At 41.6% G+C, this 24,729-nt stretch overlaps 1 protein-coding gene across 4 annotated transcripts in view; it reads left to right on the top strand.

Moving 5' to 3' along the window:
* Positions 1-8,723: 8,723 nt before the first annotated feature.
* The window catches only part of kif20ba (kinesin family member 20Ba), a 65,350-nt gene continuing 49,344 nt past the window's right edge, over positions 8,724-24,729 (top strand). For 3 of the 4 annotated variants that reach the window (XM_031738721.2, XM_039621965.1, XM_039621966.1), the window contains exons 1-12: positions 8,724-8,856; positions 9,455-9,560; positions 15,212-15,301; positions 17,379-17,501; positions 17,697-17,835; positions 18,928-19,112; positions 20,317-20,371; positions 20,699-20,899; positions 21,021-21,132; positions 23,019-23,090; positions 23,514-23,660; positions 24,227-24,389. In XM_031738721.2, coding sequence (XP_031594581.1) covers positions 9,456-9,560; positions 15,212-15,301; positions 17,379-17,501; positions 17,697-17,835; positions 18,928-19,112; positions 20,317-20,371; positions 20,699-20,899; positions 21,021-21,132; positions 23,019-23,090; positions 23,514-23,660; positions 24,227-24,389 — 1,392 coding nt within the window. In that variant the 5' untranslated portion in view covers positions 8,724-8,856; position 9,455. Of the gene's footprint in view, positions 8,857-8,981; positions 9,087-9,454; positions 9,561-15,211; positions 15,302-17,378; positions 17,502-17,696; positions 17,836-18,927; positions 19,113-20,316; positions 20,372-20,698; positions 20,900-21,020; positions 21,133-23,018; positions 23,091-23,513; positions 23,661-24,226; positions 24,390-24,729 lie in introns of those variants that run through there. The other variant, XM_031738722.2, reaches the window with a different exon arrangement.

The following is a 24,729-nucleotide window of genomic DNA, read 5'->3' on the forward strand; positions in this document are numbered from 1 at the left end:
ATTTGACCCAGATTCACATTGTGGCATTAAGGTGACTTTGTATGCCTCAACTCAGTCACAGGTCCACCTTATATGAGTCACATGTGAGATGTGTTTTCATTTTAAGCCACATGTGTCCCACATTAACATCTGCTGCAACATGTGTTAAGCCAGATCTAGCAGTTGTCTGTCCTATAACTGAGTACCTAAAAGGAGGTGAGATTAGGGCCAGACATGTTGATTATCTGGTAAAAAAAAAAAAAGTTTCATATGTGACAATTACTTTATATCAGCAATAAAGTAACTGTAAATACCACAGTAAGAATAAATATGTCAAAAAACAATGTCATTATAGTAATGATAGTGGATTGACTCCACATGACTCCACATTAGAGAGGCGAGGCTGAGATGGTTTGGTCATGTGCAGTGGAGCGATAATGGATATGTTGGGCAAAGGATGTTGAATATGGAGCTGCCAGGCATGAGGAAAAGAGCACAGAGTAGGTTCATGGATGTAGTGAAGGGGGACATGCAAAGGGCTGGTGTGACAGAGGAGGATGCTGGAACAGGGTACAATGGAGACAGAAACCCCCTTAACTTAAAGAAGAAGAATATCTAAATTTCTGATACTTATGGAACTCCATGACTGCTGAAAGAAGAGGTCAAAAGTAAAACTAGTTAGTTAAAACAGCTTTACAAAAGAACGAGCTCTAAAATAGACTTTTATAGAAATGACAGTATTTGTTTTGTTATTGTAGGTGTGTGTATAAATGTTCATTTATAAGCTGTTTATTGAGTTTATCTTGAGTATCGGTGAAGTCTTTGATAGTTTATGTTACCTCTATAAAATGCCAATGGAATATTTACATTCAGCAGTCATCAAATTTCTTAAGAAAAATCAGTAACCAGTGACTTCATTTGCAAAATGTTTCACTTTAATGGAGACGTGATAAAGGAACACATAGATTATAGTTAAATGTGCAGATTTATGAGCTTATCTCTGATGGGTAAGTGTGTATATTCTACTCTGGATTCACAAAATTATTTCTTTACAGCTTAAACTTAAAATTTAAATTATTTACACTCAGTTCAGATCAATTTATATATATTTGCACATGCAGACAGTGCGCTGTTAGAAGCAATTATAACTCTTACCAAACATGTAAGATGTGCTGTAGGCTGTTAACATCATGATGGTCCAGGTCAGTCCCATAGAGGGTGTATACATCATCTCAGTTATTCCAACAATGAAGCCTCCTCCCACCCACGTTGCTGCAAGATGGAATAACACACAGCAAGTCATTGAACAGACAAAAAGAGAAAGACTGGTTCATAAATCAACTTTGATGTTCTCATAGCTGCATAATATCAGAGCAGTGTAAGACATGAGTCATAACAACACATTACAACCTTATAGCCCCCAATCAGGCTGCTACTTCAAGTGGAAGTGGAACAAACCGGTGTCATGAGTCTGTGAAACAATGACGTGTTTTGTGGGGAAGTCAAAGGTACACTGGCATGCATTAACTAGACCTTTCCTCTAGAAGAGCAATAAAATTTGAAGTTAAACAATGAGTTAGTTAGACATGTTTGCTTTGTAACGTACTAGGAGGTGTACAGGAGGTGTGAACTAGGAAAACAAAACTCAACCCTACTCCCATAACAGAGTGGCGTATGGGCAGAAATCTGTGCCATCAGAAACTGAATTTGAATAAGTTAAATTTGAATTTGAATTACTTGGATTGAATCTGAATTGTAACTTGAATGAAAGCTTTTGAAAACTGAATTTGAATTAGTCTAATTTGAAATTGAATTTATGGTTTGAAAATGAATTGATTTGCTTTGAAACTGCATTTTATCTTTTAAAAATTCAGCTCTCGAATAATTTCAGATTCACTTCTCACCATTCAGTTTCAGTTCTACAATTCAATTTCAGTTCCAAAATTCAGTTTTTGGGACTTACATCCGTTTCGGTTCAAGCGCAGATTAATAGAACTACAGACTGATAGCGTTACTGATGGGAATCTATAGCGCCTTGAGCTGAATTAAGACTTCAGAAGTCATTCGTCATGTCGAATGACCAGCGGATAAACTCTCAGGTTGGTAATAAATGTATTACATGTATAAGAACAAGCGTCATGTTAACAAATGATAGCCGTACAGTAACTTTTATGCTTATTGTAGCTGCTAGCTAAAAACGCTAATTTAGCGTAGTTTGCCCTGAATTCAGCTTTGACAAACAAATATGATCGACTGTTTCTAGTAGAATTCCAAAGTTGTCATCTTGTACCCTGTCAGAGCCCTGTATGCTTGCAGAGACCCCTACAGCAGGGAAACATGCAAAACAGTGTCCAAACCTTTGTATTTGAGCTTTATTTATGTCTTACACAGCATCCCAACTCTTTAGCTAACTTAATAACTTTAGCTAAAGTGAATAGTTAGTCTAATTCATTAGTGCAGCATTACTAGATCACCTCTGTTTGAAGTGATATAATATGATATACAACTATCACTGTGTTTAACTACCATAATAATTCTTAGGGTACTGAGTGCATGCTTATTAGTTGTTTTTTTTAAAAACATGCTGCTCCATTGCTATGTTTCACAGGCTGAAGCTGTCGGGTCACCTCCTAAATCGACCATCTTTTACAGGTGTTTTGTGCCAGAAATGGAGTGTCCACTGAAGACTGAAGATACTGAATCTCTACGCCTTGCCATTGATCCCTCCTGTGCCTTCATCTAGACAAGAGACATAACCACTCTCACATGCTCTGTACCTACATCACCTTCCCTGACAGTCGTAGCTTGGTTCATCTGAGGGTGAAATTATAAGAATGTGTTATTTTGCAAAGTGCTCTCTAGGGTTCCTAAATAAAATATGGCATTGAGGTCATTTCTTTTGAATTAATCCCTTCTTCTGAAATATAAGAACCTCTCCTGGTTTAAATGGCACTTTCTGTTCCTTACTTCCTGTTCCACTCCCAAACCCAAATAGATGCTGACAAGCTGACACAGTAATATGGAAGAGGAGAGAAGCTGGAAAGGACTACTACAAATAAACCCAATGCCTAACAATGAAAAATGTAAAATAAGAACAATAATAATAATAATAAAGATAAAAGATGAAGTAACAAGTTTTTGTTTTTTTTTGTTTATTCCAAATGATCATCCAGATGTCTGTGACATGTGATGACAAACACCATAATGGAAGGCCTTAGTCATCACATGCTTAAACTCATCATATATTTTTGCATATGCTGAACAGGCAGTCAGACATGCTGTAACTGGGGTGAAAACTGCATGAACACCATACAGCAGGGGTCTCAAACTCCAGTCCTCGAGGGCATGGAAAAGTTGCATGACACCGGCCCTCGAGGACTGGAGTTTGAGACCCCGTCATATTCCATATGACAGGTGTGGTTGAACTTCATGAAGACTGAAGTTTCTCTTCTCTTCTGGCAGGACAGGAATGTCGCCTTGTCCTGTGAGCCACCGTAAGGATGTACTTAGAGTAGAACTGGACTGTCACCGGCCTCAGGCTCTTCACCTTTTCAAAGACAAAGCAGTCATTTAGATAAAATATTAGATATTGTTTACCTGTAAATGCACAAAGAGAATTTAGAAATGTAATTATTGTCAAGAGTGAACAAGCACTGATAGTGTAATCTACAGCTGTGGCCAAACGTTTAGAGAATGAGAAGTGTTGTTTGTTTATTTACAAAGTTTGCTGTTTCAGTGATAGTTGTATATCATATTATATCACTTCAAACAGAGGTGATCCAGTAATGCTGCACTAATGAATTAGACTAACTATTCACTTTAGCTAAAGTTATTAAGTTAGCTAAAGAGTTGGGATGCTGTGTAAGACATAAATAAAGCTAAAATACAAAGGTTTGGACACCGTTTTGCATGTTTCCCTACTGTAGGGGTCTCTGCAAGCATACAGGGCTCTGACAGGGTACAAGATGACAACTTTGGAATTCTACTAGAAACAGTCGATCATATTTGTTTGTCAAAGCTGAATTCAGGGCAAACTACGCTAAATTAGCGTTTTTAGCTAGCAGCTACAATAAGCATAAAGGTTACTGTACGGCTATCAATTGTTAACATGACGCTTGTTCTTATACATGTAATACATTTATTACCAACCTGAGAGTTTATCCGCTGGTCATTCGACATGACGAATGACTTCTGAAGTCTTAATTCAGCTCAAGACGCTGTAGATTCCCGTCAGTAACGCTATCAGTCTGTAGTTCTATTAATCTGCGCTTGAACCGGAACCGGATGTAAGTCCCAAAAAACTGAATTTTGGAACTGAAATTGAATTGTAGAACTGAAACTGAATGGTGAGAAGTGAATCTGAAATTATTCGAGAGCTGAATTTTTAAAGGATAAAATGCAGTTTCAAAGCAAATCAATTCATTTTCAAACCATAAATTCAATTTCAAATTAGACTAATTCAAATTCAATTTTCAAAAGCTTTCATTCAAGTTACAATTCAGATTCAATCCGAGTAATTCAAATTCAAATTTAACTTATTCAAATTCAGTTTCTGATGGCACAGATTTCTGCCCATAGTGGCGGTCTTTGCATTCATCCAAGTTGAAGCTCGACAGTGTTCTCTTCTAAAATCTTTCATGACTGTCTTTAATCTCTGAAAGGAGCTTCTCCAGCACTGTATCCCTGTTGCACCGGATGCCATGGGAATTACTCTGTTTCTAGATTTAGATACCTCTGATTGTAGCATGCCTCTGTTGTGGAATGTTCCTCCCACATTATGAAGTGCAGCAATTCTCACATGACCAGTGTTGGGTAAGTTACTTTAAATTAGTAACTTAGTTACATTACTAGTTACTTCTCTAAAAAAGTAACTCAGTTACTTCAAGTTACTCGTTACTTTCAAAGTAACTAGTTACTAGGGAAAGTAACTTTGGTTTTACTCAGAATTCTCTTGTTAATGTGTTGCTTCTGTAACTGGATACCCAGCCAGACTGCCAGTCTTCTATCTTGCTTACATGCCACAAGTGCACTGTGCCACCTACCAATAGAAAGGAAAAATAATGTGCACATTTCCATGAGAAAATCCCACGCCTGGACCGTCGTTGACCGCCGCCATGATTCTAGCCTGCTTTTTACATCCAACACAAAAACTGCAGTCGTGGTGCTTTTGATTGTACTGTTAAAATCTCCCAATTCTTTTAATCTTTGGGCTGAAGGAAGGACAATACTCGGTGTATAAATGCTCAATCAACAATACTTTATTTCCATACAATTCAACACTTAAGAGCATAAGAACCATCATGATGGGGAGACCTGCCTGCAGAGGGTCACAGCAAGTCTCAAAATGGTGACGGGTTACTCAGCTTCTTATAGCCTCTAGTGGCCCCCACCTAGTCGTAAAAGCCTAAACATTCACATTCTTTCTCTCACACGGCGCCTAAGTTATGACCTCGGCTCCCTGTCTTTCTGCTCTCTGTAAAGGTGGGGGTATTGAATGTGGTCTGTCTCTTCTGCTATCAGAACAACAAGGCCTTCTGCACCCAACATTCTCTTCATGATTCAGCAGTATGAAATGTCAAGAAACCATGTAACACGTTCAACAGTGTCGAGTAGTACAGGTCAATCCAAAAGATCTAATGGTTTTCACACTCTTTTAAGTCAGAAGTATAATGCAAACTAAAACTACATACTGATCACACACTCTATATTAAGGGGTATAATATGATCTACAGCAGTATCATAATTCAACTACTTTGATTACATATATAAGGTAACATATGATAACCGAATAATCTCACAGTACTCAGAACTTGGAAATTCTGCCTTCTGAATAGGAAGATGTAGGTAACACCAGACTGCAGATGAGCTGCATACAGAGCTGGACTGGGACAAAAAATCGTCCCCGGCATTTTGACTAGAGACCGCCCACCATTATAGGAAAAATCATAAAGCCTTTGAATGAAAATAAACACTGTTGTGACAGTGATGTACACTGTTCTGATGGTATATATGTATCAATCTATCAATTGTTTGTTGTAAGACTCAGATAATTATTTTTTTTTTAAGCGAGACATTTTAAATGAGAATAATAAAGAAAAGTATTTCCTTGTGCCCCCTTTCCCTGTTAATGCCCTACCTGGCCCCTGGCAACACTTTGCTAGACCCGCCCCTGCACAGTTACCAGCTGTCAGCTACTTAGAAAAGGATCCTGGTGTTATTTGTCTCTCAGAAACAGTTCATAACTTCCTTCAACTCATCCATGTCACCTAAAAGGTAAACCTGTTTCTCCATCACCTGTTCAGCTCTGATGATTCAGTAAGGACATCTCCTGGTTTCATCTGCATGTTTCCCTCTCACCAGATAACCAAACCGATATCATGACCAGCAGCTTTTACAGCTGTGGCTCCAGCAAACATCAGCTGATACTAGAAATTAATATTAAATAAATTCTAACAACAGCTGATCAAGCTTAAACGTGCTGCTGTTGTTTAACGCGACATCCGCTGGTTTCCTCTTTCTGGCGCAAAGTGGGCGATAAACAAACAAGAGAGAAAAGCCGATCAGCTGATCATTGATCAGTTTCGTGATTGAAGTAGAAACAGGAGAGAGAATGAGAGAAGAAGAGGCAGCTGTGCAGCTTCAGCTTTGTGTCTTTTTCATTGTAGCTGAAGTCCGGGACAAACTGTGTTCCTTTTCACCTCAGTACGAAACGCGTAATATTTGCTCTGAATACCAGACGATTCTGTTTTTTAGGGGACGGTTGGCAACTCTAATAATTAACCGTATGAACAAAATAAAGTTCAACATCAGTAACATAGCACCCACCCAGCTGTATAGAAACTCCGTCATGCTAGCTAGCACGCAGTACGAAAATGTCAGCATACCGAAAATAAACTCCACCTAAACTTGGTTTATATCTGACTCAGATAGACTGCAGGTCATAACTTCTTACCTGAAGTTCAGTTCACCTGACACGCGGACCGGCGGCCGCTTCAGGTCTCTCCTCTTGCCTCCCCTTTCCTTCATCCACCTGCTGGCTTCCACCACTTGCTAATGTTATTGAATCTGTGGAAGCTCCGCGATATCCACCACACGAAGTAACGAGTAACGAGCCTATCTAAATCCCAGTAACGAGTAACGCGTTCCTGGTTTTGGCATAATAACTAGTTACCGTGCTCGTTACCACAATAATAACGTAGTTACTGTAACGCGTTACTTAATAACGCGTTAGTCCCAACACTGCACATGACTAACAGACTTAAGCCTTGGAGCTCAAAGGCTCAGGCATGACATTAACTTGAATCACTGTCCAGTGTAATCGGCAGCAAATCTGTGCCAAAGCGCTGCCTTAAATCTGGCTGGTAGATTTTTGGGGGAATTTCCAGCTCCCGTGTATGGGATTCCACTGCAGTGGAATCCCATACACGGGAGCCAAAACACGGGAGCCATGGTGCCAAAACCTTAGCTCTCAACAAGTGTAAACAAATAATCATGTAAAGTAAAATGGAAAAATACTACAAATGTTAAACTATCCTGGAGCAACGGCAGATGGAGCCGCAGATGCAGCCGGGGAGAGGAGATGGAAGAGGAGCAGGTAGCCACAGCATGCACGGTGAGACTGCAGGTCCAGCAAAGGTACCTCCCAGTTTTAACCCACTCGACAACTGGGGCATGACACTTATTGTGAAGACTGAATTACATTTTGCCAGATTCTGTACAATGCTTTTATCCATATTGATTTTTTTTTTAACCCAAACTATTTATTTATTTGTTTATTAATTTATTCCCTGTTGCAGACACTGAATGTAACACCTGCAGGTTCTCAGGTGTTCTCCTCACCTGTCATTGTGAAGATCCCCACCACCCAGCTTATGCGTCTGTTTCCCAGCAGGGCCATCTCCATGCCAGTGGTCTCACATTTCTTCTGGTCTCTTTTGGATTTTAATGAAGCCCAGATGCCGGTACCGAGCACCAGCCCGTAGAAAAGCACCATCACTATCACTCCTGGGATATTCAGAGACATAATGGATAAACTGGTGTGGACTACTATCCTCCCTCCACTGTGGCTGATGTCTGTCTGACTGATTAAGCATCTGACTGGAGGAGAGCTTTCCGGAGTTAAAACTGAAAAAAATAAATTACTTATAAAGACATGTTGAAGCCCTCCAGTGAAACGGCCGGCCGCTTCAGGGACTCGGTATAGCCTAGACTCACATCTTGAGCATGTTAAAGTCAACCTTCTTTTTATGTGTCTGTGGAAACTTTACTTTATTTGTGTAATGAGAAAACCTTTAACCTTTTTTATAAAAACCTTTCTGATTTTTGGTGGGACAAATAACATCAAAACTAGGTCCCTTTTGTGACATAGAGTTTTTGTTTACAGATTATGAACATCGTGAATCCCACATTTCACTAAGCCCAAGGAAAGAGTCAAATTCACTTTTTGTCCTCTCATTTTACCATCAACTAAAAACTAACTCTTCATCACGTCATTAAAACCTGAACTAGCGAGATTTTGATGTATTTTGGTTTTAATGACTCTAAAATAAATTAAATGTTTTTTTTTAGATGAGCTAATTTAACAATTTAATCTTTTACTTTGTATTCTAACCACTCATATCATAACTGGTTGATAACAGCCTGATAACAGACGCTTTATAGAGATCTCCGCTGGTTTATTTACGAGTTCTAATATCCGCCTGTACGCCTTACATATGAACGCAACACAAAGCACGCATGTGCAGTTTCTTGTCGAAGCCGATTGGTCCGTTTCAAACTCAGAGCGCCGTCCTGTTATTTTGTTTAGCTCTACGTTGGTTAGCATACAAAAGAATATTCTTCTGTTTTAGCACCCGATGTTCCAGATATAACAGCAACGTGAGTATGTTTGTCGAGTAGTATCCCAGTTTAACGGTTACTGTCCGACTCCTGTTTCGGAAAGGATGCCGGACATTTGTTAAAATGTGTTGTGATTATTAACTGACAGGTGCGGCTCCTTCTCAAGTGTAAAGTGGCACTAATCAGAATTTTGTGATACACCAATGAAAAGTGCACGAGTGTCTGGAATAGACATCGATGACACAGTGATGACGTTTGGCTGTGACTTGGTAAAAACGCTCAGAAATCTATTGTTACGGTTTTTTCCCCTGCAGTGCTAACCATTGTTGTTAGCTGGCTAGCTTAGCAGTTAAATCGTAGCAATGAGCTAATCAGTTGTTGGCTAACGAAGCTGACTGACTTCTTTTGTTTATTTATTTGTTTGCCGAATTCACAGCGACCCTCCGAAACGCCTGCTTTTTGAAGGGCGGGATTTGCACCAACTTGATAACCATACTACATTGATAAATTTCATGTTTTTGTACAGCGAGTTTGTGTATGTGTGATCATTTAACATCGTGGGGTTTTTTTGACAGTTCATTTTTAAATCTACAGTTGCTTTCTCATTTTGTTGTTGTTGTTGTTGTTGTTGTTGCAGGATGATGGAATCATGCCTGGACAAGGCTGACAAGCAGGAACAGGTAGAAGCTGACGTTTTGAAAGGGGCGCACTTATCAGAAGTTGGCACCTTACCAGACTCACAGGTAAACCAGGTCTTTTATACAGTGCTGACATAAACGCTTGTGTTGACCATAAGGGTCAAATAACGTGATACGGGATACCTACTATGTTTAAAACATTATGAAGTGTTTACAGCAGCATGCACACACTTGGCTGTACATCTGGGGGTTTCGTGCCTAAGAATCGGTCCAAGCACACACTCTATTAAACAGAAATGTGTACGGATTCAGCCTATTTTGGGCCATTTTCTAAACATTTCTATCCACAATTCTTCAGTAACTGCACCCCAAATGTCTCCATGCAGTCAGAACCTTATACATAAAAAATGATATAAATAGATCATTTATTAAATCTTTTACAAATAAAACGAGGATTTCATTGATGTAACTTTTCCTGGACTGATACTGACTTGTTATTAGTAGTAATAAAGGAACTGATATATATTTGCTGTCAAAATAATAATAATTTAATCTTGGTGTCCAAATTTAGACTAAAACAGAACAGTTCATCAGTCATTCATGTGTTATTTGTTAACACAGGGAAGACTGTTATTCAGAAGCAGCGTTAAACGGGACTAATAACCAAAAAAAGTATGTCAGGGGATTTGAATGGCCAGCTAAAGTTCGCCTGTGAAGCAAAGTGGTGGATTGTTGTCACAGTAAACGAAGCGTATGAGGCAACTGAAAGAAAGTGGTGTGGAAAACTCAGCAGGAGGACACTGCTGGTGGTGAAGGACTCAACAGGGCAAATACATCAATTAGTTTTTCAGCTATAAATAGATGACTCTAGCACTTAAAAAAAAAAAAAAGTATTTGCAGACTTAGTCCCAGCTGTCTCCGTTTTTCATTTCACAACAGCAGTGAAAGTTACTGCTGTAGTTTATGTTGAAGCCACAGTCTTGGTTCTTAGAGACTCACAGGGAGTGACGGAGATGTTGAGTAGCTGAAGCCGGGTGGAGTGAGAGAAAAAAGTTTTCTAAAGTTGACAAGAGCAGCGCTTTTTACTGTGATTGCAATGAAAAAGCCATCAAGAGTCTTTTATCAAACCACCTGATCAACAAGCATCTGGTGGATCTGAGGAGGTTAAAACCAAAGCTGTCAGAATGCAGACGAACTAGTTTAGTTTAGTTGAGCCATCTTTAAATTGGGCTGATTTCCTTTTAAACTTTGCTGCAGACTGATGGGAGACATCCACTCTCTCTTCTTTCAGAGGTATCTGTAGAGATACCAGGAAAGTGTCTGAAATATTTATAAAAATGACTAATCACTGTTTCTTAGAAAGCAAGAAATGTTGTTCCAGTGTTGCATTTAAAGACATTAAATGCACCATTTGATTGGCAGCGTATTTGAGCTAAATGGTTTTTATCTGACAGCCAAACAACTTGCATTACATGTGAACAGACTGATATAACTGGACACAGTATTTGAAAACATTAATAACACATTTCAGCCTTGTTATTATTATTTATGTGTAAATTATCTTGTTTGGACTGTCACAGCTCTGCCTGTCTGCTGCTTCCTAATTTCAGTTCAGTCTTATATATGTCGCACAAATTCACAGCAAGTCGCCTCAAAATGCTTAATGTGGTTAAGGTAAAGAGTAAAGGGAGAATCCCCAGCAATCACATGACCCCATATAAGCCAGCACTTATCATAACACTGCAGCATTTACCCAGTGGTTTACTTATCTTCATGTGTGCATGCTGTGCGTGCAGTCTGAGGCTGTCATTGTTCCCTAGTTTAGCTATGCAAATTTTGTGTGCTTTCTTGTTCTTTTATGTTGTTTTAAGTCTATTTTTCCTGTTTCTGTTTATTCATTTATTTATTTATTTATTTTTTATAAAGGCTGTACCTTCCAGGAACTATAAGGGCAAAAAACCTGTCACTTTTACATGATGTACCCACATGTACATATTAAACATTGTTCACTGGCCCTTCTTAAATGAAACGAATAATAGAAACAGAAGTGATGTGTTTTTCTGTAGGCCACAGAGCAGCAAGTGCAGAAAGAGGAAGAAATAATGCTGAATATCGTTAAATAATCGGATGGATTCTAAATCAGATCCAAGACTTCAGGTTCTTGACATACAGGAGTTATTAACCACTGCTGTGGTTTGTTTCTCTGGGCTGACTTCATGTTTAACTTTAAATTCAGTTGGCCTGATAGCTGCTGCTGATAGCACTGCTTATTGTTGTTGGTTTAGTCAAGGTTTTTCCTGCAGATAGGGATTTTTTGGCACCCCTCCTAATGGCTTTTAGCCATAGCCAGTGGAAAATCACCAGCATTACAATGTGTGCAATATTTAATATGTCTGTCTGGGCGGCTGGCTATGTGTCTGCAATAGACAATTATGGCTTCACGCTGTTAGTGTGAAAGGGAGGAAAAAACCCACTGGGTGGCAGATGGAACCAATAAAAGACAAAAAATATTCAATTAAGGTTACAAAAAAAGTGGAAATTACAATACTAAATGAATCACATGGTAAAAGTAAAATATATTAATAAACAAATTAAATTAAATTGGATTGAAACTTTATAAATAACATAGTCCACTGTTCCACAGACGATTGTTCAGTGACTGTTGGTGGGGAGGCCGGCAGACCTGGAGGCAGAATGTGGTGTTAATATGCAACAAAATTATGTCAGGATGTTTCAAGAAAGTTTACTGAACAGTGATTTGTTGTTGTTTGCAGACAGTAGGAAACGTACAGTTAAGCCCATAATTATTCATACCCCTGGCAAATTTTGACTTAAAGTTACTTTTATTCAACTAGAAAGTTATTTTTTGACTGGAAATGACACAGGCGTCTCACAAAAGATAATAAGATGATGTACAAGAGGCATCATTGTGGAAAAAAATATTTCTCAGCTTTTATTTACATTTGAGCAAAAAGTATCATGTCCAGAATTATTCATACCCTTTACAAACTGTCACAGTCTCTGGGAAAATCCAAAGTTCCATACCATTCCAAATAGTCAAAGCTGTTCTAAAGCATCCTAATTACCCTGATTAATTGGAAATAGCTGTTTTAATCAACTCAACAGTTGAAAAACAGCAGCTCTCTGCAGGTGGTCTGTGGACAGTCATGGCTAAGACAAAGGAACTCAGTGAGGACCTGCAGCTGTGCATTGTGGCTGCTCACAAGTGAGGAATGGGCTACAAGGCCATATCCAAATGTTTTCAAGTTCCAGTGGCCACAGTGCAAAGTATTATTACAAAATACAAGATGTTCCGCACTGTGGAAAATCTCAGAGGACGTTGTCGGAAGCCAAAAATGAAACCTGTGCTGGCCAGGAGAATAGTGAGAGAGGTGAAAAAGAATCCAAGGATCACCACCAAGGCCATTCTGGTGAATCTGGGCTCTGCTGGTGGCAATGTCTCAAGGCAGACAGTCCAACGGACACTGTTGGGTTCCACGGATGCAGACCAAGGAAAACGCCACTTCTCCAGGCACTTCTAAGGCATGCAAAAGCTCATTTGGCCTTTGCAAATGGTCATCTGGACAAAGAATAAGACTTCTGGTCTTCAGTGTTATGGTCAGATGAAACAAAAATTGAATTATTTGGTCACAATGATGTTGCCTTCATTTGGCATAAAAATGGAGAAGCCTTCAACCCAAAGAACACCATCCCCAATGTCAAACATGGTGGTGGGAACCTAATGCTTTGGGGGTGTTTTTAGCCAATGGACCAGGGAACCTAATCACAGTAAACAGCACCATGAAAAAGAGCAATACATGAAGATTCTCAACAACAACATCAGGCAGTCTGCAGAAAAACTTGGTCTTGGGAACCAGTGGACATTTTAGCACGACAATGACCCAAAACATACAGCAAACGTGGTGAAGAAATGGTTAGCAGACAACAACATTAACGTTTTGCAGTGGCCTAGCCAGAGTCCTGACTTGAATCAATTGAGAATCTGTGGAGGGAGCTAAAGATCAGGGTGATGGCAAGAAGACCCTCCAACCTGAAAGATTTGGAGCTCATTGCTAAAGATGAATGGGCAAAAATGCCTGTGGAGACATGCAAAAAGCTGGTCTGCAATTATAGGAAGCGTTTGATTGCTGTAATAGCCAATAAAGGCTTTTCTATTGATTATTGAGAAGGGTATGAATAATTCTGGACATGATACTTTTTGCTAAAATATAAATAAAACCTGAGAAATATTTTTTTCCACAATGATGCCTCTTGTACATTGTCTTATTATCTTTGGGGAGACACCTGTGTCATTTCTGCTCAAAAAATAACTTGCTAGTTGAACAAAAGTAACTTTAAGTCAAAATTTGGCAGGGGTATGAATAATTATGGGCTTAACTGTAAATGATGTAAACGTCCTATCCTTACACACTCCCAAATTTGAACTGTCAGTTTATTGAAAGCAAGTTCCCAGCAGCAGTAGTGAGACAGCATCACATCCAGTGATGCAGCAAAAATAAGTAACCACGGTAACCTTGTGACTTGTCTGGAGCTGCACAATATTCACAGAATAAATGTGAAAAGTGTTTTCTACCTGGGATGTTGTAGCTCGGTCGAGCTCAAAGCTCTGCTTCTCCAATATGTAACCCCATTTGTAATTTCCATGCGCGTTTACTTTTCCTGTCATATGAAGTGTAACTAGTGTCATTTGTTTGCATCTGGGTCTCACATCACCAGCTTCTTCACCGTGTTTGAAGTAGCTCCTTTTTAGGTACAAAATCATCATCTGAGGCTGACGCGTGGTTCTCAGACATCCGGGCTTGTCTCATTGCACCAGGGAACATAAATGCATGACGTTTGTAATATAATATATTGTGGAGCTGATGCATGGAACGCTATGTTTTCCTATTGGCTTTGTACAAGAGAGCTGGTGCATTTAAAAAACATTTTAATGTGCAGTCCAGCTCTGCTGCGACATTTGTGTTGGTGCCTCTGACCAGTGTCTGGGAAGGTTTGGGACTGCAGTGCATGTGTGGAAATGGGATTAGTGTCTATGACCCTTTACTCTGCACACCAGCACTATGAATGTGTTTTAGTCTGGCACGGACTCCTAGGTAACATTAAAACATTAAACTGGAAACAGTGGAGCTTTTTTGCACCCAAGTCAAATTCAAGCTTTCATTTACTCTGTTTCTTCAGTGTGTTGAGTTGGGTAAGATGCATATATTTGACTATTAAGATATTTAGGTACTTGGTTATACATTTTGGGATTTGGCAAGCAGCAAACTTCAGATGTGAAGAATTAAGCCAAAAACTGCAGTTCCTCTAAGAGCCACTAGAGGCTCCAGAAGTGGTCCAGTCCCTGTAGGCTCCCATGTTGAAAAGTTTACAGCACAAATGAACATGTTTATAGACTGCTATAAAAATGGCTCATGTCTTGGAGGATATTTTATGCTTTTGTGTTCCTGCTCATCATGTGGAAAAGAGTCAGGGTTAACCTTTCAGCCTTGGTGTTGGTGGCAGGCCTCAGGTTCAGACTCGGAGGTAATGAAACTGTTTTGCTGATGTTAAAAACATGTGCAGGCCCCCGATTTCCCACAGATGAAACTGATTATGAACCAATAATGAAGTGTTAATGGAACCTTATGTATAAACACCTACATATCCATCCATAGCCTGTTGTGGAAACTGAACGTAACACCAAAAATCTCATCTTTCACTTTGTGATTTTCACTGAAATCCAATGTTTCCTGCAGGATTACTGCACCGAGGAGAAAGAGCACCTTCAGGTCTACCTCCGAGTCCGACCTTTCACCTCAGCAGAGACAAACAGTGGAGAGTCTCAGGTAAAAAAAGAATGAAGTCATAGACATGAGAGTAATTAATATGCTGGACCCGAGCAAAAACTCGGGTGTGGGAGGAGTTCGGAGAGGCCATGGAAAAAGACTTTCGGACTGCCTCGAAGAGATTCTGGCAAATCGTCAGGCGTCTCAGGAGGGGAAAGCGGTGCTCTACCTGCACTGTGTATAGTGCTGGCGGTGCGCTGCTGACGCCGACTGAGAAAATTGTCAGGCGGTGGAAGGAATACTGAGGACCTCCTTAATCCCACTGACACGTCTTCTGAGGAGGAAGCAGAGTCTGGGGATGAGGGAATGACCCGCCAATTTCTGGGGTCGAGGTCACTGAGGCAGTTAAACAACTCCTCGGTGGCAGAGCCCCTGGTGTTGATGAGGTCCGCCCGAGTTCCTGAAGGCTCTGGACGTTGTAGGGCTGTCCTGGTTGACACGCCTCTGCAATGTTGCGTGGAGATCAGGGGCAGTACCCCTGGACTGGCAGACCGGGTGGTGGTCCCCATCTTTAAGAAGGGGACCGGAGGGTGTGTTCCAACTACAGGGGATCACACTCCTCAGCCTCCTGGGAAAGTCTATGCCAGGGTGCTGGAAAGGAGAGTTCGTCCGTTAGTCGAACCTCGGATACAGGAGGAACAATGCGGTTTTTGTCCTGGTCGCGGAACACTGGACCAGCTCTTTATCCTCTCAAGGATACTCGAGGGTGCATGGGAGTTTGCCCAACCAGTCTACATGTGTTTTGTGGACTTGGAGAAGGCATTCGACCGTGTCCCTCGGGTGTCCTGTGGGAGGTGTTGCGGGGGAGTATAGGGTGTCTGGTCCATTGCTACGGGCCATTCGATCCCTATACAACCGTTGTAAGAGTTTGGTTCGCATTGCCGGCAATAAGTCGGACTCGTTTCCGGTGGGTGATGGGCTCCGCCAGGGCTGCCCTTTATCACCGATTCTGTTCATAATTTTTATGGACAGGATTTCTAGGCGCAGCCAAGTGGCGGAGGGCTTTCACTTGGTGGCCTCAGAATCTCATCTCTGCTTTTGCGGATGATGTGGTTCTGTTGGCTTCATCGGGTGAGGGCCTCCAGCTCGCACTGGAGCGGTTCGCAGCCGAGTGTGAAGCAGCGGGAATGAGGATCAGCACCTCCAAATCTGAGGCCATGGTTCTCAGCCGGAAAAAGGGTGGAGTGCCCACTCCGGGTCGGGATGAGTTCTTGCCCCAAGTGGAGGAGTTTAAGTATCTCGGGGTCTTGTTCGCGAGTGATGGGAGAAGGGCCGGAGATCGACAGGCGGATTGGTGCTGCGGCTGCCGTGATGCGGACGCTGCACCGGTCCGTCGTGGTGAAGAGGGAGCTGAGTGTGTAAGCGAAGCTCTCAATTGACCGGTCGATCTCGTCCCGACCCTCACCTATGGCCACGAGCTGTGGGTAGTGACCGAAAAGAACGAGATCGCGGATACAAGCGGCAGAAATGAGCTTCCTCCGAAGGGTGGCTGGCCTCTCCCTTAGAGATAGGGTGAGAAGTTCGGCCATCCGGGAGGGGCTCAGAGTAGAGCCGCTGCTCCTCCACATCGAAAGGAGCCAGTTGAGGTGGTTCGGGCATCTGACAAGGATGCCCCTGGGCGCCTCCTGGGTGAGGTGTTCGGGCATGTCCCACCGGGAGGAGGCCCAGGGCAGACCCAGGACGCGCTGGAGAGATTATATCTCTCGGCTGGCCTGGGAACGCATTGGTGTTCCCCGGATGAGCTGGAGGAGGTGGCTGGGGAGAGGAGGTCTGGGCTTCTCTGCTTAGGCTGCTGCCCCCGCGACCCGATCTCGGATAAAGCGGATGAGGATGGATGGATGGATGGATGGATGGATGGATATTGATTGGAACTGAATTTGTGTTCAAAGTGCAGAAACTGAATTCAAAGGCCATCGAATAAACAGAACAGGCTTTGTTATGTGGTGGAGAACTTCTGCTACAGTGTCAAAATGATGAGGTTCTGCTGATGCTTCTGCAGATCATGTTAAGTGAATGTAAACTGAACCAGAATAACCTCTGTCTTTGTTCCTCCTGTTATTTATTCATTCACTAACAGGACTGTGTTAGCATCGAGCTCCCTGACACAGTTCTGCTCAAGCCTCCCAGTTCGTCCCTCTCAGCAAGACTGAGCACCGACAAAGGTTTTCCACAGACTGGACAGCGCTTCCAGTTCTCTCAGGTTGGTGTTTCCTGGTGTCACAAAGTGTTTTTATCATCGACATCCACAGAAAGATTCTGAAGTTCTTGTAAATGATCCATTCCTTGCCTTTTTTGCTCAGTCTGAGGCCAGAATGTTGGAGAATTCCTTATATTTAAATGTGAGACGATAAGTTTACCCTCAGTACAGATGTGCCTTTTTCCCTTCCTTGGACAGGTGTATGGCCCTGAGACAACACAGAGAGAGCTGTTTGCAGGCACGGTGAAGGATTTGGTGAAAGATGTTCTCGAAGGCAGAAACTCTCTGGTTTTCACTTATGGAGTCACAAATGCTGGGAAGACCTTTACATTCCTCGGTATGTGGCAGTCCCTCATGTCCTGAAGTGCATCACTTTTTATGTCAAGAAAAGTTGCTTTGCTGCTTTGTATGAAACCATCTGACTGACGCCATCTTGTGGTGGATCTGTGTAACAGCAACAAACACTCACATGATTGTGAGTCCACTGTCTTCAACACTGGATCTCATCCAGCTGCTGTCTTGAACCTGTTTTGATGAACTCTATACTCCAACATGAAAAGATGTTTAAAAAAAAAAAAAAAAAAAAAGAAATAAAGAAATAATACCTAGCAAGTCGCAATTCAAACTTTGGCTTCACTTTTATATACGACTACCAGGACTATTCGACAGAGTCACTGAGTTTTCCTTTTAAAAAAGAATTTTTTTGCTTTTCCTTTGGAAGGTGTTTGATCTCATTAAACAGCCTGTATGGCTTTCATACTCAGGCTTGTGAAGCAGGCTGTAGAAGTGAGATCAGAATCAGTGTTTTGAGTTTTTATTGTAAAGGCTAACAAACTTGTGTGGGCTGGCTGGTTGATGATGATGATGATGATGATGATGGATTTTACAGTAAGAAATTAATTGTACTTCATTCCCTTGATTAGGGATGAGAATCGATAAGAATTTCGCTGATTTCTGATTCATTATCGATTTTTGTTTTCACCATGTTAAAAGTCGGCACCGTCTCTCAGCAGGATTTCAAAGACATTGATGCTGTGCGGTCACCTGTTTGTGCATGTTGGAGGCATTCCTGCTCTTTGTTGTGATCAGTGTTGGAGTTGTTACTTAAAAAAGGATTGCACAGGATACTTTTTGCTAAAGTGATGCAGCAAGTTACTTAATTACTCCCAGGCAAAAGTCATTCATTATACTACTCCACGAAATCAGCCAATCATAGTGCAAGCAGATCGCCAGTTCCAAGGAATTGAACTACTGGGAACCAGTTGTTGATTCTCATCCCTTCCCTTGATGTGATTCTCACTTCACGATTTAACACTTCATACTTTTATTACTTTTATTGTATGGTAATAACTGACTGACTTTGAAAGCTAATAAAACACGACTGCCTGTCGATGTGTCACAGTTCATCATCATGCTTTTGTCACTCAAGGTCCGGATTCTGACGCCGGCATCCTGCCCAGGTCTCTCGATGTCATCTTCAGCAGCATCGATGAAAAGGTTTTCCCTGGAATGAGCATCAAGCCGCATCGCTGCCGAGAGTTCACAAGGCTCACTGTGGAGCAGCAGACGGAGGAAGCATTGTTCAAACGAAGCCTCCTCAGACAGCTAAAAGAGGTAATGTGTGTGTGTAAGCAGACACACACACACACTGTGTTTTCATATCTTTGTGGGGACACCTAAGTAACATAATACTTTCCCTAACCTTAACCATCAAAAATGAATGCCTAAACCTAACCACAACCTAACTAACCCTGACACTAAAACCACATTTTGAGTCCTTCACATGCGGCATGTTTGAGCATGGCACAAAGTTCTGCTTTGTCAATGTGTGTGTGTGTGTGTGTGTGTGTGTGTGTGTGTGTGTGTGTGTAACTGCAGTCATAAACGTGTTGTCGGAGGCATTTCCTGACAGTGAAGAAGTAAGAATGTTGCAAGGCCATTTTTTGGGGGGTGAAACTGATTAGAGGGTGACATGATGCATGGAGAAATACTCTGCTGTGGGAACACCCGACACCCACCCTGTGCGGCCAATCAGTGATCGTCTGTTCTGGAAGGTTTTGAACGTTGTTCTGTTGTGTTTTAAAGAATTGAAGCTGTGTTTTACCTTTGTTTGTTTGTTTTTGTTTTTTGGGAGCTTGTTGGCAATATTTTCAAAAAACATATTTGCAGTCAAATATAGAAATGTATCAGCTGTGCCTCATTGCACCTAATCTCCCCCACCCCTCCGATGACAAAGAAACGTGCAGTACAAACCAAACTAGACCTAACAAAAGTCACATCTTTGCATAAGAAACAGAGAGAAGGTCCAATTTCAAACATTTGGGAGGCTGAGGACAGGACTGAGACGCTGTTTCTGTCAGTCGCCGGAGGAACGTTTTAAACAGTAGGATGTGAGGAAGAGCCAGGTGCTAGCAGAACCATTCATCATGCACACCAATGAGCCCTGCAGACAGACACTCAAAGATCCTCGTGAGCAGAGAGGGAAAACAAACAGGTGCACAAGAACATAGGATTGCAACTAGACTCAAATATCAGCAGGGCTCTAACAGGGTGTTAATATATGGCTCAAAGAAAGCATTGCACAGCTCTGCAAGCTTAAATATTTGCTCTGAACTCACACTGGTTTCTGGTTTTCAGAAATGCAGGAGTAGTTTTATTTCACTGTTGCATCGTGTAAACCATTTTAAAGCTTGTGATGAGTCTTTGCTGAATCTCAATCATGTGGTGAACTCTTCTCTAAAGCTTTTTGTCTGCTCTTGCTTATCAGCCACACATGTTTTTTTAATGTATTTATAATATTTTATTATTTTTACTTTAGAGTGCAAAGACCAACATCAGTCTGTTGAACTCGACCAACAGGACTGTCAGTGAAGGCAAGTTTTACATTTTAATGTAGTGCATGCAACACTGAACATGTCTGTGCTGTTAATGTTAACATTACAGATTAAGCTCCAAGACAGGAATGTATTTTACAAAAGCACAGTGCAGATTTTCCACAGCAGTGGGGATGATACTGTGTGTGTGTGTGTGTGTGTGTGTGTGTGTGTGTGTGTGTGTGTGTGTGTGTGTGTGTGTGTGTGTGTGTGTGTGTGTGTGTGTGTGTGTGTGTGTGTGTGTGTGCGTGCGTGCGTGCGTGTGTGTGTGTGTGTGTGTGTGTGTGTGTGTGTGTGTGTGTGTGTGTGTGTGTGTGTCTGCTGCAGGCACCTCCATGCTGTGGACCAATGCAGAGGGTGAAATCTCACTGGAGGTGGAAGCTAACACCAGGTTCTCTGTTTGGGTTTCTTTCTGTGAAATTTACAACGAGAACATTCACGACCTCCTGGAAGTGGCGCCTGGTGGGGCCCTGAGGAGAACAGCACTGCGCCTCTCGCAGGATGTCAAGGGAAACGCGTTTGTCAAAGGTCAAATCTAAAATTATAAGTAAAAGCAGAAGTAAATGTCAGCTTTATCGTAAGTTTCTTATAAGACTGTACGAGAGCCTTCTCAGTGACTCGTACGCTGTGTTTGTGTATTTCCATCTAGATCTGCGCTGGGTTCAGGTTAACAGTGCCGAAGAGGCGTACATGGTGATGAAGCTGGGAAAGAAGAACCAGAGCTTCTCCTCCACTCGACTTAATCACCTGTCCAGCAGGAGGTGAGGACGACAAGCTGCAGCATTTAGGCCCAGACTGCGTCCACACGTACACGGGTGTTTTTATAAACAGTGGATGTTAACAAATCCCATCACACGTGCAGTTTTGGAAATATATCTCCATCTGCATGTAAACGAAGTCAAAGACTGTCAAGAACACGCCAAAGCAACAGGTGACCAAATAATCCTAACCGTGTAGAAATGTTGGCCAATCAGAAGTCTGGGAGGGAAAGCGTAAACAAAGACGGCGCACAGAAGCAGTCTGTCTAAATACAGGGACAGTAACTGTGTGTGAAAACAGCAGCAGCAGTATTTTGTCTCTGTCATTGTAGAAATTCATCTCATGTAAACAATAACATGGCACACAGCTTTGACGTTGGGTGAATAAATCTGTTTTCCTCGTCCACATGTAAACGCAAAAACTATGTTTTAAAAAGTCTCAGTTTTCAGTGATTTAAAACGGCGTTTATATGTGGACGAAAGGCCCAAACGCATGGAAAAAGCGGCGTTTTCAGAAATACGTGTGGACGTGTGAAATGAACTCAGGTGTGGACCAACCGCACTGAGACTCTTTGGAGTAGGCGCTCTAAGAATGTGAATGAATGTGTTGTATTATGGAGGAAGTCCTGGCAGCCCAGTACTCACACTTTGGGTTTAGGTGTGGACGAGAAAAACAGAGATTTACTCACGCAACGTCAAAGTGTGCGTCGTTTTTGACGTCACGCTTTACGCCACATTATTGTTTAAATGACATAAATTTCTACAATGGTGGATAGAGACAAAATACTGATGCTGTTAATCTGACCATCTGCAGTTTTACACACACACACAGTTACTGTCCCTCCATTGAGAAAAGCAGAGGCGTCAGAGTGAACTTTGGACGTGGCTTCTACATTCAACACAGACACACTCACAACCCAAATCTCCACATCGGTTTTGAATAAATTAATTTTTTTAATTAAATTTATGTAAGCTGTATGCATTTTATTTATTTCTAAGATGTGAGTCTACACCAACCAAAATACTGTCTTTAGTTATTAACGTTTGAAATGATGAAGGCACTTGAAAAGTAACACAAAGTTATCTGCCTGTTCAGGAAAAAGGTTTTGTGAGAGAACACAACCCTGTTTACTGTTTCCCTCCCAGGCTTCTAGGCTTCTGATTGGCCAGCATTTCGTTTTTAGCGTTTACATGTGGACGGAGATATTGTTTTCAAAACTGCACGTGTGGACAGGTTTTTTTTGTTTTGTTTTGTTTTGTTTTTTTAAAGGAAAATGGAAAATCTCGTTTTCAAAAATACCCGTGCACGTGTGGATGTAGCCTAAAGGTTTCGTCAGTGGTGAATAGTTGAGTCATTTAAGGAGGCAGCACTAACACTTCAGTCTCTCTGTCTGTCTGACATCACCTTCAGCCCTTTGACCAACAAGGTTTTTCAAAAGTGACAGAACTGAATGCAAAGTTAAAATGAGTATTAAGGAATCATCAGTTATGTCCAGTGAACTTGTATTTGTACAGTATTTTCCTGCATGCAACATGCAATGAACGTTGCTCGGTGTCATACGTGTTTGCAGCAGTGAATTTCCGCAGTTTAAGACTCTGCACACTGAACTCCACGTTTGTTTTTCTTCAGACTTTTAAACAGCACGAGATTGATCAGGTTCTGACATCATTAAACATGACAAAGTCAGGGTCAGTATCAGGCAATAAATACTAGTGAGAAAGAGAAGAGATTTTACAGACCTCACTACAATTATGTATTTAATATGAGGCAACGCCTGCTCTGGGCCGTCACCCCATGAACTGCATGAGAGGGCGGATCTGTTACTGAGAAATTGTTCTGCTTTTTTCTTTTTTCATTGAAATGTGTGCTGTGATTCTTCTTCGTGCAGCCACAGTATTTTCTCCATTCGAATTTTGAGGATTGAGGATGTCGGGACACCGAGGGTCCAAACTGTCAGCGAGTGAGTAAAACTAGTGCACATAAACGAGTGTTTGACGTGTTCTCAGATAGTTAAAAATAACTGTGTGAGGTGGGATTTAAGCTTCTTCGTCAAATCTATATCATATGTATGTTGTAACAACAAACCCTTCTGGGAAGGGTAAGCTGTAAGCTGATATGCACTTTCCTAAAAATGTAACTGCGTGTCAGTACTGTCATTTCCTCCAGTGCATTTATGGTTACTACATATGTCACTGTTTTTGCAAAAGGCTGGCACAGAAAGAATCAACTGGAAGACAGAAACCCAGCAGAAATTCCAAAGCAACACAAGCCCACTGTAAATGCTGCTGTGGCTGCTTGCATAGACTACCTTATTGGCTTTATCTAGATTCAGCACAGAAGTATAAATTAAGCTTCACCTGCTCTGTGCTGTTTGTGTCTCCAGGTTGTGTCTGTGTGACCTGGCTGGCTCTGAGCGTTGTGCGAAGACTCACAACAAAGGAGAGCGTCTGAAAGAAGCAGGAAACATCAACACGTCGCTGCTCATTCTGGGAAAATGCATCAATGCTCTGAGACACAATCAGCAGGCCAAGTGAGGGTTTTATCCATCCTTCTTTCCCTCTCTGTCTTAGGTGATTTATGATATAAATAAAACTCAATATCAACCAATCGCCACGCTTTATATCATGGGCTAAATATCCCTACAATATTAGAGGAGAAAACCCCGACAATCATGTGAGGGAGCACTTGGTAACAGTGGAAAGGGAAAAACTCCCTCTGAACAGGAAGAAAGCTCGTTCAGAACTTTGCTCAGAGAGGAGCAGCCTGCTGCTGAGGGTGAAGGGAGGAGCAGAGGGAGAGAGAGAGAGACAAACTAATGTTTGAATGCAGAGTGGTGAATGAACACTGTACGTAAAAGATGGATGGATATCTACAACTCATCTTGTTTTAGCCTGATTTTAAACTCTTTTTGCAGTCTGGTTTAATGCTTACTGTAGCTTCTCTGGAGAATGCTGGAGGCCACTACTTAAAGGAGTGTGAACAATGCATTGGTGGTGGACACAAACACAAGTGCTAATGCTGATGAATGTGTTATAAAAATGGATTACTGTTTCACAATGAAGCTGTTCTGTACTGTTTGCCGGTTCCCTCCTTCAGGCTGCTGCAGCATGTTCCCTTCAGAGAAAGCAAGCTGACCCACTACCTGCAGAGCTTCTTCTGTGGTCGGGGTAAAGCCTGCATGATCGTCAACATCAACCAGTGCGCCTCCATGTACGACGAGACGCTCAACGTCCTCAAGTTCTCTGCTGTGGCGCAGAAGGTTCATACATGTTTCATTGTGTTTGTTCGTGCGCTCCGGGCTGCATTAAGTCTGCAAGTCATCCCTCTGTTTGGGAACTGTGCCAACACACACACCCCCACCCACCCAGAAGTGGAAAAGTACAGTCCACAGGCTGAACGGTTTAAAATCTTCCATGTGGACTTAGATAATCTGTGCAGCAAGAGAACCATGCAGTCATTGTATTCCTCTGTGTCACTGTAACCTATTCATATTACATTCATATCTAACCTGCCATGTCAGATTATGGCATTGTTGGTAGAATTCCCAAATATTCACATACGTATTAAACATCATATTTGCCTTTTTCTTCTTGTGTGTT

Source organism: Oreochromis aureus, linkage group 13, assembly GCF_013358895.1.
Source record: "Oreochromis aureus strain Israel breed Guangdong linkage group 13, ZZ_aureus, whole genome shotgun sequence".
Lineage (NCBI taxonomy): Eukaryota > Metazoa > Chordata > Actinopteri > Cichliformes > Cichlidae > Oreochromis > Oreochromis aureus.